The sequence below is a fragment of the Callionymus lyra genome, chromosome 12, assembly GCF_982586985.1.
Source record: "Callionymus lyra chromosome 12, fCalLyr1.hap1.1, whole genome shotgun sequence".
NCBI classification, from domain to species: domain Eukaryota; kingdom Metazoa; phylum Chordata; class Actinopteri; order Syngnathiformes; family Callionymidae; genus Callionymus; species Callionymus lyra.
Genome location: NC_141829.1, coordinates 9050637 through 9064431, shown reverse-complemented (window position 1 = coordinate 9064431; position 13795 = coordinate 9050637). Strand labels below are relative to the sequence as shown.

The window sequence follows — 13795 nt, the reverse complement described above, 5'->3', positions numbered from 1 at the left end:
CAACCAGATCTCCACGGCGGCGGCCGAGGTGACCACCGGCGTGTCTCCGCCCGCCAGCGTGGGCAGGTAGTACGGACAGAAGCAGATGAGGAACACGACCACCACCAAGCCCAGAGTCCGGGCCGCTTTGGTCTCCTTCCTGTACTTCAGACTCCCCGCCTGCGACGTGACGGTGACGGTGGTCCTGATGGCGCGAGCGTGAGTCAAGGCCGCCACGAACACGTGCATGTACAGCACCGTGATGACGGTGATGGGCAAGATGAACGTGACCACCAGGTCGATCATGCCGGCCGCGTAGCTGATCACCACCACGCACTCGCCGCTGCACTGGTTGGAGAGGCCCGGGTTCCTCAGGTGGCGGTTCAAGAGCAGGACCCTGTAGACGACAGAGCAGACCCAACACAGGCAGATAAAGAGTTGGACCTTCCTCTTGGTGACCTTGGTGGTGTAGCTGAGCGGGTCGCACACGGCCACGTAGCGGTCCAGCGATATGAGCACCATGTTGGCCACCGAGGCCGAGGTGATGATGTAGTCCACCACGTAGTACAGCGAGCAGAGGAGGTCGCCCAGGTACCAGCAGTACTGGATGTGGATGATCTCCACGGGCATTAGCAGGAGGCCCACCATGAGGTCCGACACGGCCAGAGACAGCAGGAGCAGGTTGGTGGGGGTGTGGAGCTGCCTGGAGGAGGAAAGACGACAAACCTCGGTCACGACGAACCTCTCCGAGGGTGTCGGACTCACCTGTAGTGGGAGATGGAGATGATGACCAGGACGTTGAGCGTCACAGTGAGGAAGGAGATGAAGGAGAGCAGGAGACATGAGGTCAGGGCGTACGGGTGTGTAGGAGCCTTGCATGAGATGTTGGCGTCAGGGTAGCATAATTCTTCTCCCTCCATCGTCATCATCCTGATGATCAGGGTGGAGGAGCTGAAGCTCCCGGACCAACACCGATGCTCCTCACGGCTCTTTTTATCTCTGCTGCCGTCTCCTCCTTCTGACATCACCATGGAGACCAGCCTCCCCGGTGTTTTGACATTAAGTCGGAGAATAACTTCTTTAATCTTTTCGTTTGTGAAGGATAATTTAAGTGTCTCATAAACCTTTTACTTTCTGGAGTTTTTAATCACTAACAGCAATAATAGCTTAAACACTTTTTAAATTCTTGTTATATCCAAAGACTTGGTCACGTGTCGTCAATGTAATCAAGCAGTTTGGCTTCGATACCAGCAAAGAAATTACGCTACGAACAGGTTCAGATAGATATAGATGGATGGATACGATGCGATGCGATACGATACGTTACGATGGATGGATAGACACGATAGATGGATGGATGGATGGATAGATGGATGGATGGATGATTGATGGATGGATGGATGGATGGATACGATACGATACGATACGATACGATACGATACGATACGATACGATACGATACGATACGATTGGATGGATGGATGCCATAGATAGATGGATGGATAGATACCATAGAAACAATACGATAGATAGATAGATAGATAGATAGATAGATAGATAGATAAATAGATAAATAGATAGGTGGATGAATGGATCGATAGGATGGATGGACACGATACCATAGATAGATAGATAGATAGATAGATAGATAGATACCATAGATACCATAGATACCATAGATACCATAGATACCATAGATACCATAGATGGATGGATGGATAGAAACCATAGATGGATGGATGGATGGAAACTAGGGTTGTGTATTGGCATAAATCTGATGATATGATACGTATCATGATACAGGGTCATTGATACGATATATTGTGATACTGTAGTAACAAGGATATATGTGTAGTATTGTTGAGTACTTCACTCTGGTGTTGTATTATTTACAGACCACATGACTCTTGACGAAGTCGGAACTGATTTCATTTGTTTTCAAAACCAAAATATTAAAAAAGCTGCTGCAGTCACTGTATCTTCTTGTACTCAGTCATCGCCGGGGTCTTGCTGGATTACATTGTTCCTTAAGTTGCGTTATGATTAGTGCCATCTAGTGACCTGGAGTTCAATTGTAAAACAAAAAATTAACATACGCTGTGAATATTTGCATCTTAATTGTAGATAAAAATGGTATTATTTGATTTTTAAACACACTTTATAGAAATGTAAGCCATAAAACAATTGTGGATGAAAAATGTTTTATAAATGATTTAACCAAAACATTTAGAAAAATTAAAATAAATAGTAAGTGCTGAAAAAATATCGATACAGTATCGTGAAAATAAAATATCACAGTGTAAACCACATGTGACAAATCCGGTGGTTGACTCACAATCAACATAGGCTGATGTCAGTGTTTAAGATACGATAATGGACAGGGATTATAGATTTCAACAATATGAGTAAAAATAATAGAAATAAATAGATAGATATAGATAAACTTTATTGATCACTCCGGAGTGTGGAAGTAAAGAAATGTGTTTGGTAAATGAAGACAAACACAGAGAATATTAGGATAATTTAAGCATAAAAGATTGTAAATGGATCTGCTTTGTTCTTCCACTGCTTAAAAAATGTTGTGTTAAGAGTTTAAAGAAGAAGTCGTTCTGTTGAGTCTCCGTGTCTGGTCTGGGCCTCTATGCTGCTTTACATTTTAACAATTACAAGAGCTGATACGTGGAATAATTTCGTCATTACTTTTACAAAAAAGCCTATTTATATTCATAGGTATAATGGTTAGTGCCTCGATTTATGCTATGGCAGTTGCTTTTCATATTAAAAAGTTGTTCTTGTTTTACTCTGGTTAGCTGTTGAGTTAGTTTAATATGTTTAATTCTGATATTTCTACCTCTTGAGGGTATTAATGTAGTAGGTACTGTTGTTGGTTTACTGCTCTGACTGCAGTACAAAGTAACATATGGTACAAACTTGATCTTCCTCTCTGCCTTTTCTGTTTATTTTATATTGTTGCAATTTTGTCGTGTTTAATGTCACTTCTTGAATGAAGGGAGATGAAAAGTAAGCAGTTTCTGAGGTATGTTAGACAGTTTTAAGTTCTTCTATAGAGAATCTATAACGTGGTTTATATTATTATATAAATATAAAATGGTCCATATCATGATCTAGTGAATTTCTTTCTTTCTCTTTGTTGAACCAAATACTGTGTTGTTTTTGTTTTTTTGACGTCCTCATGATTATAGTATAATGAAACATTTAATTTGTTGTACCTTTAAATCAGTGGTTTAAAACAAGGAACCATAACAATGAAAAACATGCACTTGTATAAGAAGACAGAAAAGATAATCTAAAGGGGAGCTAAAAGTTTTGCTGAAAGTTTAATTCAATTAATGTCACTTATTACTTAGTATTTGGATGCAAAAAATGTCTTATCTGTCGATATATTACCATATTTTTTTTCCAGATACTATATCAATATAGGTTATTTGTTTCCTCTCAACATGTGTTTTCCAAACACATTAACGTCATTATCTGCTGCTGATGTCAGCAGGTGTTAAGAACCTCCACCAGGGACGGACGTGTTTCTCTTTGTTTTCAAGTGCAGACTTTTGTTATTGAGGAGATACTTTACAAACAACACAAAACATTTAGTTGTTAGAGTTGAAAAAAAAAAGGTAAAAATGATGTTTAAGTGCGGATTTTTGTTGAGTTGTGAAATAAAAATGAATAGTTTGATCTCAAATAACATTTTAAACATTTAGTATTTATTGTTTCGTGGAACCACACGACAAAAGTGTTTTGATCAGACAAATAAAATAAAATAATCAACTTATAAAGTATATCTTGAGTCAAACTCGAAGTAGATTAATGTTGGTAACGTAGGAAGATATCAGAGATTAAGAAGAGATAAAAAACATAGAATATCTACGTTAACAATTACACTGAGTAATGAGTGTAGGGCTTAGAAATCATCTTTTCCGGAAAGCATCTTTACTGGTAAGAAAAGCTTTCAGTGCCTCATGTTGCTCACGTTTCAGCTCTGAAAGTCCGTCTAAATCAGCAAGAACAGACGAAATTTTCGATCAAGCTACTAGTATCACTAGCCTTGGCTTCCGCGTCAGCCACAGTTGGGAGGAATTTTCAAATTCCAAAACGGAAGCGGGTCAAGTGATCCCAGATTATCTTTTTAGGGTATCGAGGGTAGGAGCCCCCGGTAGAAATAGGATGGCACCCAGGCCATCCTACTACTGAACTGGGATCTGAATGTTAGAATTCCAATCTGTCCTAGGAAGATTTCAGATTCTACTAGTGAAAAATTGACAAATTGGAATTCCAATATTCAGATCCCAATACAGTAGTAGGATTCCAATCTCTCCTAGTAGAGATTGGAATCCTACTACTGTATTGGGATCTGAATATTGGAATTCCAATTTGTCAATCTGTTAGGGTTAGGGTTTGATGTAATCCGAAATTATCCTATTTGAATTGGAGATTGTCCTGGTAGAATTCCCATTTGTCCTAGGACAGATTGGAATTCCAATATTCAGATCCCAATACAGTATTAGGATTCCAATCTCTCCTAGTAGAGATTGGTATTCACTAGTAGAATCTGGAATTATCCTAGGACAGATTGGAATTCCAATATTCAGATCCCAATACAGTATTAGGATTCCAATCTCTCCTAGTAGAGATTGGTATTCACTAGTAGAATCTGGAATCATCCTAGGACAGATTGGAATTCCAATATTCAGATCCCAGTTCAGTAGTAGGATTGGAATTCCAATCTGTACAAGTAGGATTCCAGATCCTACTGGATTCCAATCTGTACTGTGACATATCAGTTCATTAGACCCACAACCGTAACTGCTAAAAATGTTGACCCCTGACAAACAGGATGTGGGAAAATACTTTTTTTTTTCCCTCCGTCCTTTTCATTTTACATTTTACTCTAATTTTAAGGCTTTTTATGTGTCTCTTTTTTTTGATTTGCCCCACCAAACACAATATTTAATGATGCCCTTCAGAAAATTAGATTATATTTAACCCACCCCTGGGTTTAAGTTTTTTTTTTAGTTCCACACGTGGATAAATTGTATATTTTCTTGTGAGAAATGACGTCAATATGATAAAAAGTATTCGTTTATATTTGGAATAATGTTGAAAATGCATAATTTCTACACTTCAATAAAACGTTTTGAACCTTTTTAATTAATTTGACATGAATCATTAGTCTAAACTAGTATAACAAGTTTCATCCATCTAACCTAAAAACTTAATTTCCCTTCATGTCGGCCGGTGTGTCTCTGAAGATTGTGTGTCTGATGACATGAGACCATGACAGGAACCAGGTTGAACAAACATGTTTATGTAAACAAGACGATCCTCTCCTGACACTTGTTTTGAGTGGTATTGATCATAACACGCCTTTTGATTCACACCTTTAATTGTTGCGGCGGCGCCATCTATCAGCAGGTGTGAAGGGCTTGTGAGGTAATCGTGTGTTATTGTCACTGCTGGGCCTCTGAGGGTTTTCAGCAAAGCTTGATCTGAGTGAGCTACTTTTTGGGCACAAAAACTGAGGATACATGTGCATATTTAAATACTTGGTAGTTAAGTACTGGAAATTATCCCTAAAATGGAAAATTATTCACTTCCTGTTTGAAATAACCTTGTCCGAAATTGGACATTAAAAGACAGAGGACCGAAACTGTAATTCATATTTTTCATACAGTTTTGAACTGAATGTTCTTATGTTGTTCTAGTGTTCTAATGGTCTAGTTCAACACTGCAGAAAACTGACCACAAACTGTTTCATTCAACTGAGAAAAATCTCTAACCTTAGGAAAATGATGTCACAACACGATCTGGAGATTTTAATCCATGCGTTTGTGTCATTTACACTATTGTAACAGTTTATTTTGGTGTCTAAACAAGAAGGATCTGTCTCGCCTGAAGTTGATACAAAACTCTGCAGCGAGAATTCTGACCTGCTCTAGTAGAAGAACTCACATTTCCCCGATCCTTAAAACTCTTCACTGGCTGCAAGTTTCTTTCAGGATCCATTTTCAAATTCCTTCCATCAGTGATCTGATCCAGACTTACAGCCCAGCTCGGGCTCTGAGGTCTGTGGATCAGAATCTACTGATGGTTCCTGAACACGGTCCAGGACCAGAGGAGAGAAATCCTTCCAGACTGTTGCTCCTAAGCTTTGGAACCATCTCTGTGTTTGATGATCTACTGACTCCTTCAAGAAACATCTTAAGACATTTTTATTTGTGCTTTTCCCTGATTTTCTGGGACTCCTGTGTTTGTCTTATGTGTCTTGATCTTTTAAAGTATATATTTTTGCTGTATATTGTTTTTGTTTGTTTAAAAAAGTTTTAAAGCGCTTTGTGACCCTGGTCTAGAAAGGCACTTTACAACTAATCTTTACTTTACTTACTAACTTTACTATCTTCCTGGTGAGATTTTCTGATGTTTCTTAATTTGTAAGACATCAGCGATGTCTCCTTCACCTCCAAAATTCAAATATCCATTTGACAAAAAACAAAAAACTTGGTTAAAGAGGCATTTGCAGGTTTCAGGAAAGTTTTTTTTAATTGCTTTGGTGTCAGAAAACTGTCGTTAATATTCATTTTGAAGCCCATAACATTTTCCTATACTGTCAAGAACTAGTAAGAGAAAGGATTCGTTGAATCACCAGCAGAGATGGATTCATCTGCGAACATCTACGGAGAGAAAGATGGAAGAGATCTCACTCAGAACTTCAAAATAAAAGCTCCTATATTATATATTTTTAACTAGTTACACACAAAATTCAACTTATCATCATCATCAACACTTCTTTGGACTTGTTTAATGAAAGGATTGTATCACTTTTAATCTTCACAAATTCAATTTTAAATTTTACATTCTTATCATTACAGCTTATAACAGAAAATGTGTCTGAAATCTGCCAAAAGGTCCCAAATAGCCCCAATGGATATGAAGTTTGTGAGTCAGTCTTACTTACTCAATGAGTCAAGGCCATGCTGATCAAAGCCGGCTCATATTTGGAGACATTGACTGATCTGCGTGATCTTCCTCCACGATTGCATCTCTAAAAAACAAAAGTTAAGACTTACTATGATGTCTGAAACAACAGATGTTCTAGACTCGTGTTACCGGGACGCAGTTGTTGGCCTTCCTGACGCACAGTTCTACTATGCAGTGCAGGAACACACCACCCTCGTGGTCGCTGAACTGGAAGACGTCGAAGGAGAAGTAATTGGAAGTTCCAAATCCATTTCCTTTGGTCTTCACGGTCCAATCATCTGGGTTTGGGCATCTGTTGGTCAGCAGAGTCACACTTGTCATTATCAACAGGAAGTGTGAGAAAATATTGAACATATATATCAATCTATTGCGATATTTTTTCTTTATTTTTTTAATATTACAAATATTCATTTTGTTTGTTAATTTTTGTGTTGAAATTAAAATTCCGGCTACTAGATGGCAGCAGTTATTACGTCCTCTTTAGTAAAAGCAACAAGAAGATCCTGTTTGATTCTGGTGATGACTGAGGACCAGAGGATACAGTCGACTCCAGCAGCTTTTAAAGCTGTTGTTTGGACATATTTTGGTTTGAAAACAAATGAAATCAGTTACAACTTTGTCAAGAGTCATGTGGTCTGTAAATACTACAACACCAGAGTCAAGTACTTGGGGAAATACTACAAATGTATCCTTCAGTATTGCAATAAATCGGATCGTCGTCCCTGTATTGTGACGGGGGTTGGGTATCGAACTTTGGTTATTTTTTAGCACCGACCAAAATGCTTTGGTAGTACAGAGTATTGGTACATGCTTTGTCTTTCAAGTATAAACACTTTATAATATGTTGATTTTTCTGAAGAAAAACTCACTAATCACAAAGGTGGTAAACATAGGATTAATTTGTCATTTGTTGGCAACGTTTCTTTCACTGGAGATTATTTTTTATTCATTATTTCTGCAAGAAAACAGCCTGTATTTGAAAATAGCGAAAGCTGAAAAATGTTACCCTAGATTTGTACTGTATGTGGTGTTATTCTCTTTCCTTGATTCAAGAAAAAAACTTCGGTAGCCTGTATCGAAGTGAAGGTATTTGTATTGTATAGATGAGTTTTCCGACCCGTGGATGATGAGGTCGTATCTCAGGCTGGAGTTGGGCGAAGGCTCGGCCGTCGCCCAGCAGTTCTCGGTCACCACCGAGATGAGTTTGCTGTCCAGGCCGGTGGTCTTCAGCTCCACCCAGACCGTCTCGTCTATCTCCACGTCGTTGCTCTCCACGTACTTGACGTTCAGCTCGGGGTCGGTGAACAAACTCATGGCCAGAGTGTAATCCCACTCCCCGGCTGACAGCAGGTTGACCGCCAGGCTGCGAAGGACAATCGTGACGGAGGAGGAGCTGCCGTCGAGGAGGATTCACCTGTAAAACCCTCACCTCTGCTTTATTTTGATGGCCCAGGTCTTGACGTCGGGTTGAGTGAGGAAACAGGAGAAGTCGACCTCCAAGTTGTTGTGGCGGACGATCTTTCCGGGTTTGGAGACTTCCCGTGTTAAGATGGTGTTCTTGTAGATGACTTGATTTCCTTTGGTCTGCAGGTGTGTTGACGGAAACAAAGGTTGTCAGTTGAGCTGAAACATTTACTTAGAGCAACAAGATTTGCAGCAAGAACGTAGTAGATGGATGGATGGAGGGATAGATGGATAGCTAGATAGCTAGATGGACGGAGGGATGATAGATGGATGGATGGAGGGATAGATGGATAGCTAGATAGCTAGATGGATGGAGGGATGATAGATGGATGGATGGAGGGATAGATGGATGGAGGGATAGATGATGGATGGATGGATGGAGGGATAGATGGATAGCTAGATAGCTAGATGGACGGAGGGATGATGGATGGATGGAGGGATAGATGGATGGAGGGATAGATGATGGATGGATGGATGGAGGGATAGATGATGGATGGATGGATGGAGGGATAGATGGATAGATGGATAGCTAGATAGCTAGATGGATGGAGGGATGATGGATGGATGGAGGGATAGATGGATGGAGGGATAGATAATGGATGGATGGATTGAGGGATAGATGGATAGCTAGATGGATGGATGGATGGAGGGATAGATGATGGATGGATGGATGGAGGGATAGATGGATAGCTAGATAGCTAGATGGACGGAGGGATGATAGATGGATGGATGGAGGGATAGATGATGGATGGATGGATGGAGGGAAAGCTAGATAGATAGATGATGGAGGGTTAGATGGATGGATGGAGGGATGGATAGCTAGATAGATGATGGAGGGATAGATAGATAGATGGAAGGATGGAGGGTTAGATGGATGGATGGAGGGATAGCTAGATAGATAGATGGATGGAGGGATCGCTAGATAGATTGATGATGGAGGGTTAGATGGATGGATGGAAGGATGGATGGATGGATGGATGGATGGATGGATAGATAGATGATGGAGGCATAGATAGATAGATGGAATGATGGAGGGAGGGAGGGAGGGATAGCTAGATAGATGGATGGATGGATATATAAATAGAGATTATTATTATTATTATTATTATGGATGATGGATGGAGGGAGGGTTAGATGGATGGATGGAAGGATAGCTAGATGGATGGAGGGATAGATAGATGGATGGAGGGATAGATAGATGGATAGATAGATGTTCCTTATAATCATTCACTTTGTTACAAACAGGTTATTCATTTTTTGTAAAGTATATCAACTTAAACACAAGCTCAAAACATAGTGGGAGACACTAATTGTTGCATCTACCTTACTTATGGTGCCAACAAAATATTTTATTCCCATGATGCCTTTCTATTTTCTACTGCTTTATTAAGTGAGGGCTGATTATTTACAATAGTACTGTATTATACGTTCATACTGCTATGTCAAAAGTCCGTGTCAGCTGTGATTGGTTGGCTGGGCGGCAAAGCATTGTGAGAACCGTATTATGAGCACCTCGTATGCAATTCTAAGATTGAATTAATTAAATTAATGTTGTTAATTGAATAAGTAACATTTTAAATAGACCCTTGTTTTCATTAATTATGGGGGATTTTAAGAACATTACGAGTGACCTCTGTAAGTCTTGGAACCTCTAGCTCCGTTGCCACGTGCTACTTGTGTATTTGTATTTACTTATTGTTTGCGGTAGTCGTTTGTTGATCATAATAATGAAAGAGTTTTTTTTATATATTATAATAAAAAAAGCAATTCATTTTGAAATATACAGTATATATATTTTAAAATGTAATTAAATTAAAAACAAATCCAACCTTTCAATATTAATTTTTGAATTAATAAAAAAATATCAATGGTTTAAAAATAAATAAAGCATTTCAAAAATAAAAAGTTAAACCATTCAATAATGGTGGCACTGATCTACTTCCATACGTCCTGATAAAAATGTCTGTTATACAAACATCAGACACTAAAGACGTGAACACACCTTGACGACGGTGCCACAGGTGTTGCTGCTGTTGAAGCCAAACGTCACCATGTGCGTCTCTTGGTCCAAAACTCCTCGACAGTTGGCGTCGTTGAGGTGCAGCGTTCTGAAGTCGATGCCTCGCTCGTCCAGAAGACAACGAGCCAGAAGCACCTGCGACGAGTGATGCTCACACGAGGTCGGTTCTCCTGCAGGAGGAAACACAGAAGTTCTGTCTGGTTCATGTTCTCTGGAGGTGTTGGAAGTGTGTGCAGGAGGTACCGAAGGACTTGGTGGGTCGGTACTTGGACGCGTAGATGGCTCGACAGACGCAGATCTTCTTGCTGCCGCTGTGTCTCTCGCCACAAAACTCGTGGTCGCTGCAGTGTTTGTCGTCACAGAAGACGTGAGGAGACACAGCTGAGGACGGAGACTGTGAGTCAGCATGTATCTCTTTTTACATTGTGAGATATTGGATATAATACGTTGGTACAACAAAACAATATGTAACTTCAATAACCAGAAGATCCAGGAAATTTTAATTTGATATCATTATGAATGTTAAAATATATACTTTTTTCCCATACATTTTATTTTTATCAACATTTAATAATTATTATTCTTTTAATTTAAAAAATATATATTTTTAATTATTTTTATTTTATTTAATTAAGTTTTAACATTTTACAAATGTAATAATTTATAGAATAATCATGTACTTTTTCCCAGATTAAAAAAAAACATTAAAATGTAATAATAATTATTTATTTCATTAAAAGAAAATCGTTATGTATGTATATATTTAAATTTAATGAAATTCATTTTTAAACTTTTTTAAAATGTAATTTATAGATAAATCATGTTTTTTTCCCAGATTTAAAACAACATAAAAAAAATAGTAATTATATTTTTTTTTAATTAAAAAAAATAATTTTGTATGAATATATATATTTAATCAAATTAAGTTTATTTTTTTGTTTAACATGTAATTTTTTCCAGATTTAAAAAAACATCAAAATCTAGTAATTATCCTTTTAATAAAACATTTTTTTTATATATGTATATATTTATATTTAAAGAAATAAAGTTTTAACATTTTAAATATGTAATAATTTATAGAATAATCATGTTTTTTTCTCAAAAACAGTTTCCCGAAGGAGACCTCCTAAGGATCAATAAAGTTTTATCTTACCTTAAAAATTTACACATTAAATGTAGTAGTTATTATTTTTCTCATTAAAAAAAAGAAATATATATATATATATTTATATTTAAAGAAATTAATTTTAACATTTTAAATATCTAAAAATTAAAAAAATTAAATGTTTATTTTTTCCAGATTTAAACCAAAATATGCTACAATAACAAGGGATTTAGTATTTATGTCGAAAGTAGCTTTTTTATTTACATTGATTTATATTTGAAAAAAAAATATGAAAATAGATTAGGAGGGAGAAAAAGTCCAAATACAAATAATTAATAAAAAAAAAAGAGGAAATTATTTGATTTAATAATAAGAGATAAAAGTTGTGGTAAAAAACTAAGCATAAATGATTATTTAATACATACATGGGTATTTTCAGATTAAAGGTAAACACAATATAAATGTGGGTGATTTATGAAAAAAAAATTATAAAATGATTGACTTTGAATTATTCGATCTCTAAACCATGATTGATCCTTCAAAATAAAAGACTCACCACAGTGTGTGTCGGCCCTCCAGTGGTCCAGCGTGATGTTGCCTCGGAGCCAGCAGGCCCGGGCGTAGGCCTCCATGAACTGACACTTGACGTTGCCGACGGGCGGGTGAGAACACAGCGTGTCCTTGCAGATGGAGATGAAAGGCAGCGGGTCCACGTGTTGGTGGCAGGAAGTGAAGGGAGGTTGCAGCAGGAAGTTACACCTGACAATGATATTTCAAAGTAAAAGCACTTCTGAAGAAAATTGAAAACTTTTTGGTCGCAGTCGTTCACCAGTCGGTTCCTGCCGCACAGTCGACGGCGCTTTTGTCCTTCTCTTGGTGCGGGGTCTTGCATCTACGAGCAGAACTTGAGAAACTTGGATCCAGCACCAGAGATGGTTTTCTTACCCGGGGTCGCTGAGGTCAGAGGCTTCCTCCTTCACGAAGTTCCCTTCAGCACATAAACCGTGGAGCTCTGGTTCATCGCTCACTCCTGACCGCAAGACAAGATCCATGTTGTGGTCAGATCAGAGGAGATCCGGTGCTCCGGGTACTCACACATGATTCAGATGTTCTCAGCTGCGCCACCTCTTGGTCTTTTTTGTTACTACAGTATTGATAATGTGCTTTTCAATAACACTTGCTTTATACACTTTATTACACATAATGTTTCTATGTTTGATGATTGGTGTGTGTTTTCACAATTGTTGTAAGTAAGTAAGTAATTTTTTTTTATAGAGTGCTTTTCCAGACCAGGGTCACAAAGCGCTTAAACAATCAAAACAATATTCAATAAAATATATACTTTAAAGATCAAGATAACACTGAGAACAACACAGGAGTTCCAGAAAATCAAGGAAAAGCCTGAACAAATAGAAACGTCTTAAGATGTTTCTTAAAGGAGTCAGTAGATCCATCAAGCGCAAATTGTAGTTTCCTTTTTTTCTCTTAACTTTTTTTTTACTTGTTTATTGAATTATTGATTAATTTTAGTAATTTATTGTCACTTTTTTTTTTTTCTTTTTTTTTGTTCAAACATTGTCACGTGTTAAATCATTTATTTAGTGTTTTTGTTTTTACTTTGTTAATGTAATTATTTTCCTTTTTTCTCAATTACATTTTTAGTTGTTTCTTTATATTCGCTGCTTCTGTTTAATTTAGTTTATTTTTTATATGGAATTTTAAAGGATACAAATAAAAAAATATTGAATTTTTTAATTATTGGAATTATGATATCACACTCTATGTATGGAAAATAATGTAATTCAAAAATATTAGAATTATTATTTAATAAATTAAAATAGTTAAATAAAATATATCAAAAATAGGAAATGTTAAATTCAACAATTCAATATTTTATTCTGACTTTAATATATTCTCTAGGTTTTTGTGTTGTTTGGATTTGTTAGTCTGAGTTCTCCTTTTTCATTTATTTTATTATTTTATTGTGAGTTTAATTTATCTTTAGATTATATGTTTTATAAAATAAATGTTTATTGGGTTTTGATTTCATTAATTGTTTTTTTGTAATTTCAAGGTATTATTTTGTGTTTTTCATGATTATTATTATTATTTTAATTATTTTAACCAGGCTTTTCCTTGATTTTCTGGAACTCCTGTTGTGTTATCAACTTTATCTTATCCCTTTAAAGTATATACTTTTTTCAATATTGTTTTGATTGTTTAAGCGCTTT

General features: G+C 37.0%; 2 protein-coding genes across 3 annotated transcripts in view; both read right to left on the bottom strand.

Annotated features, from left to right (window-relative positions):
* LOC148068178 (trace amine-associated receptor 4-like) overlaps positions 1-908 on the bottom strand; it is a 1037-nt gene extending 129 nt beyond the window's left edge. Inside the window, exons 1-2 of the mRNA XM_087803770.1 lie at positions 745-908; positions 1-682 (exon numbers count right to left, since the gene is read on the bottom strand). The exon at positions 1-682 is cut by the window's left edge and continues 129 nt beyond it. Coding sequence (XP_087659896.1) covers positions 1-682; positions 745-908 — 846 coding nt within the window. The remainder of the gene's footprint in view (positions 683-744) is intronic.
* Positions 909-6536: 5628 nt separating this feature from the next.
* Positions 6537-13795, bottom strand: part of LOC148068177 (uncharacterized) — an 18562-nt gene continuing 11303 nt past the window's right edge. For both annotated transcript variants that reach the window (XM_087804015.1, XM_087804014.1), the window contains exons 10-19: positions 12510-12594; positions 12394-12456; positions 12121-12323; positions 10703-10840; positions 10442-10629; positions 8405-8559; positions 8093-8338; positions 7105-7267; positions 6953-7039; positions 6537-6668 (exon numbers count right to left, since the gene is read on the bottom strand). In XM_087804015.1, coding sequence (XP_087660141.1) covers positions 6953-7039; positions 7105-7267; positions 8093-8338; positions 8405-8559; positions 10442-10629; positions 10703-10840; positions 12121-12323; positions 12394-12456; positions 12510-12594 — 1328 coding nt within the window. In that variant the 3' untranslated portion in view covers positions 6537-6668. The remainder of the gene's footprint in view (positions 6669-6952; positions 7040-7104; positions 7268-8092; positions 8339-8404; positions 8560-10441; positions 10630-10702; positions 10841-12120; positions 12324-12393; positions 12457-12509; positions 12595-13795) is intronic.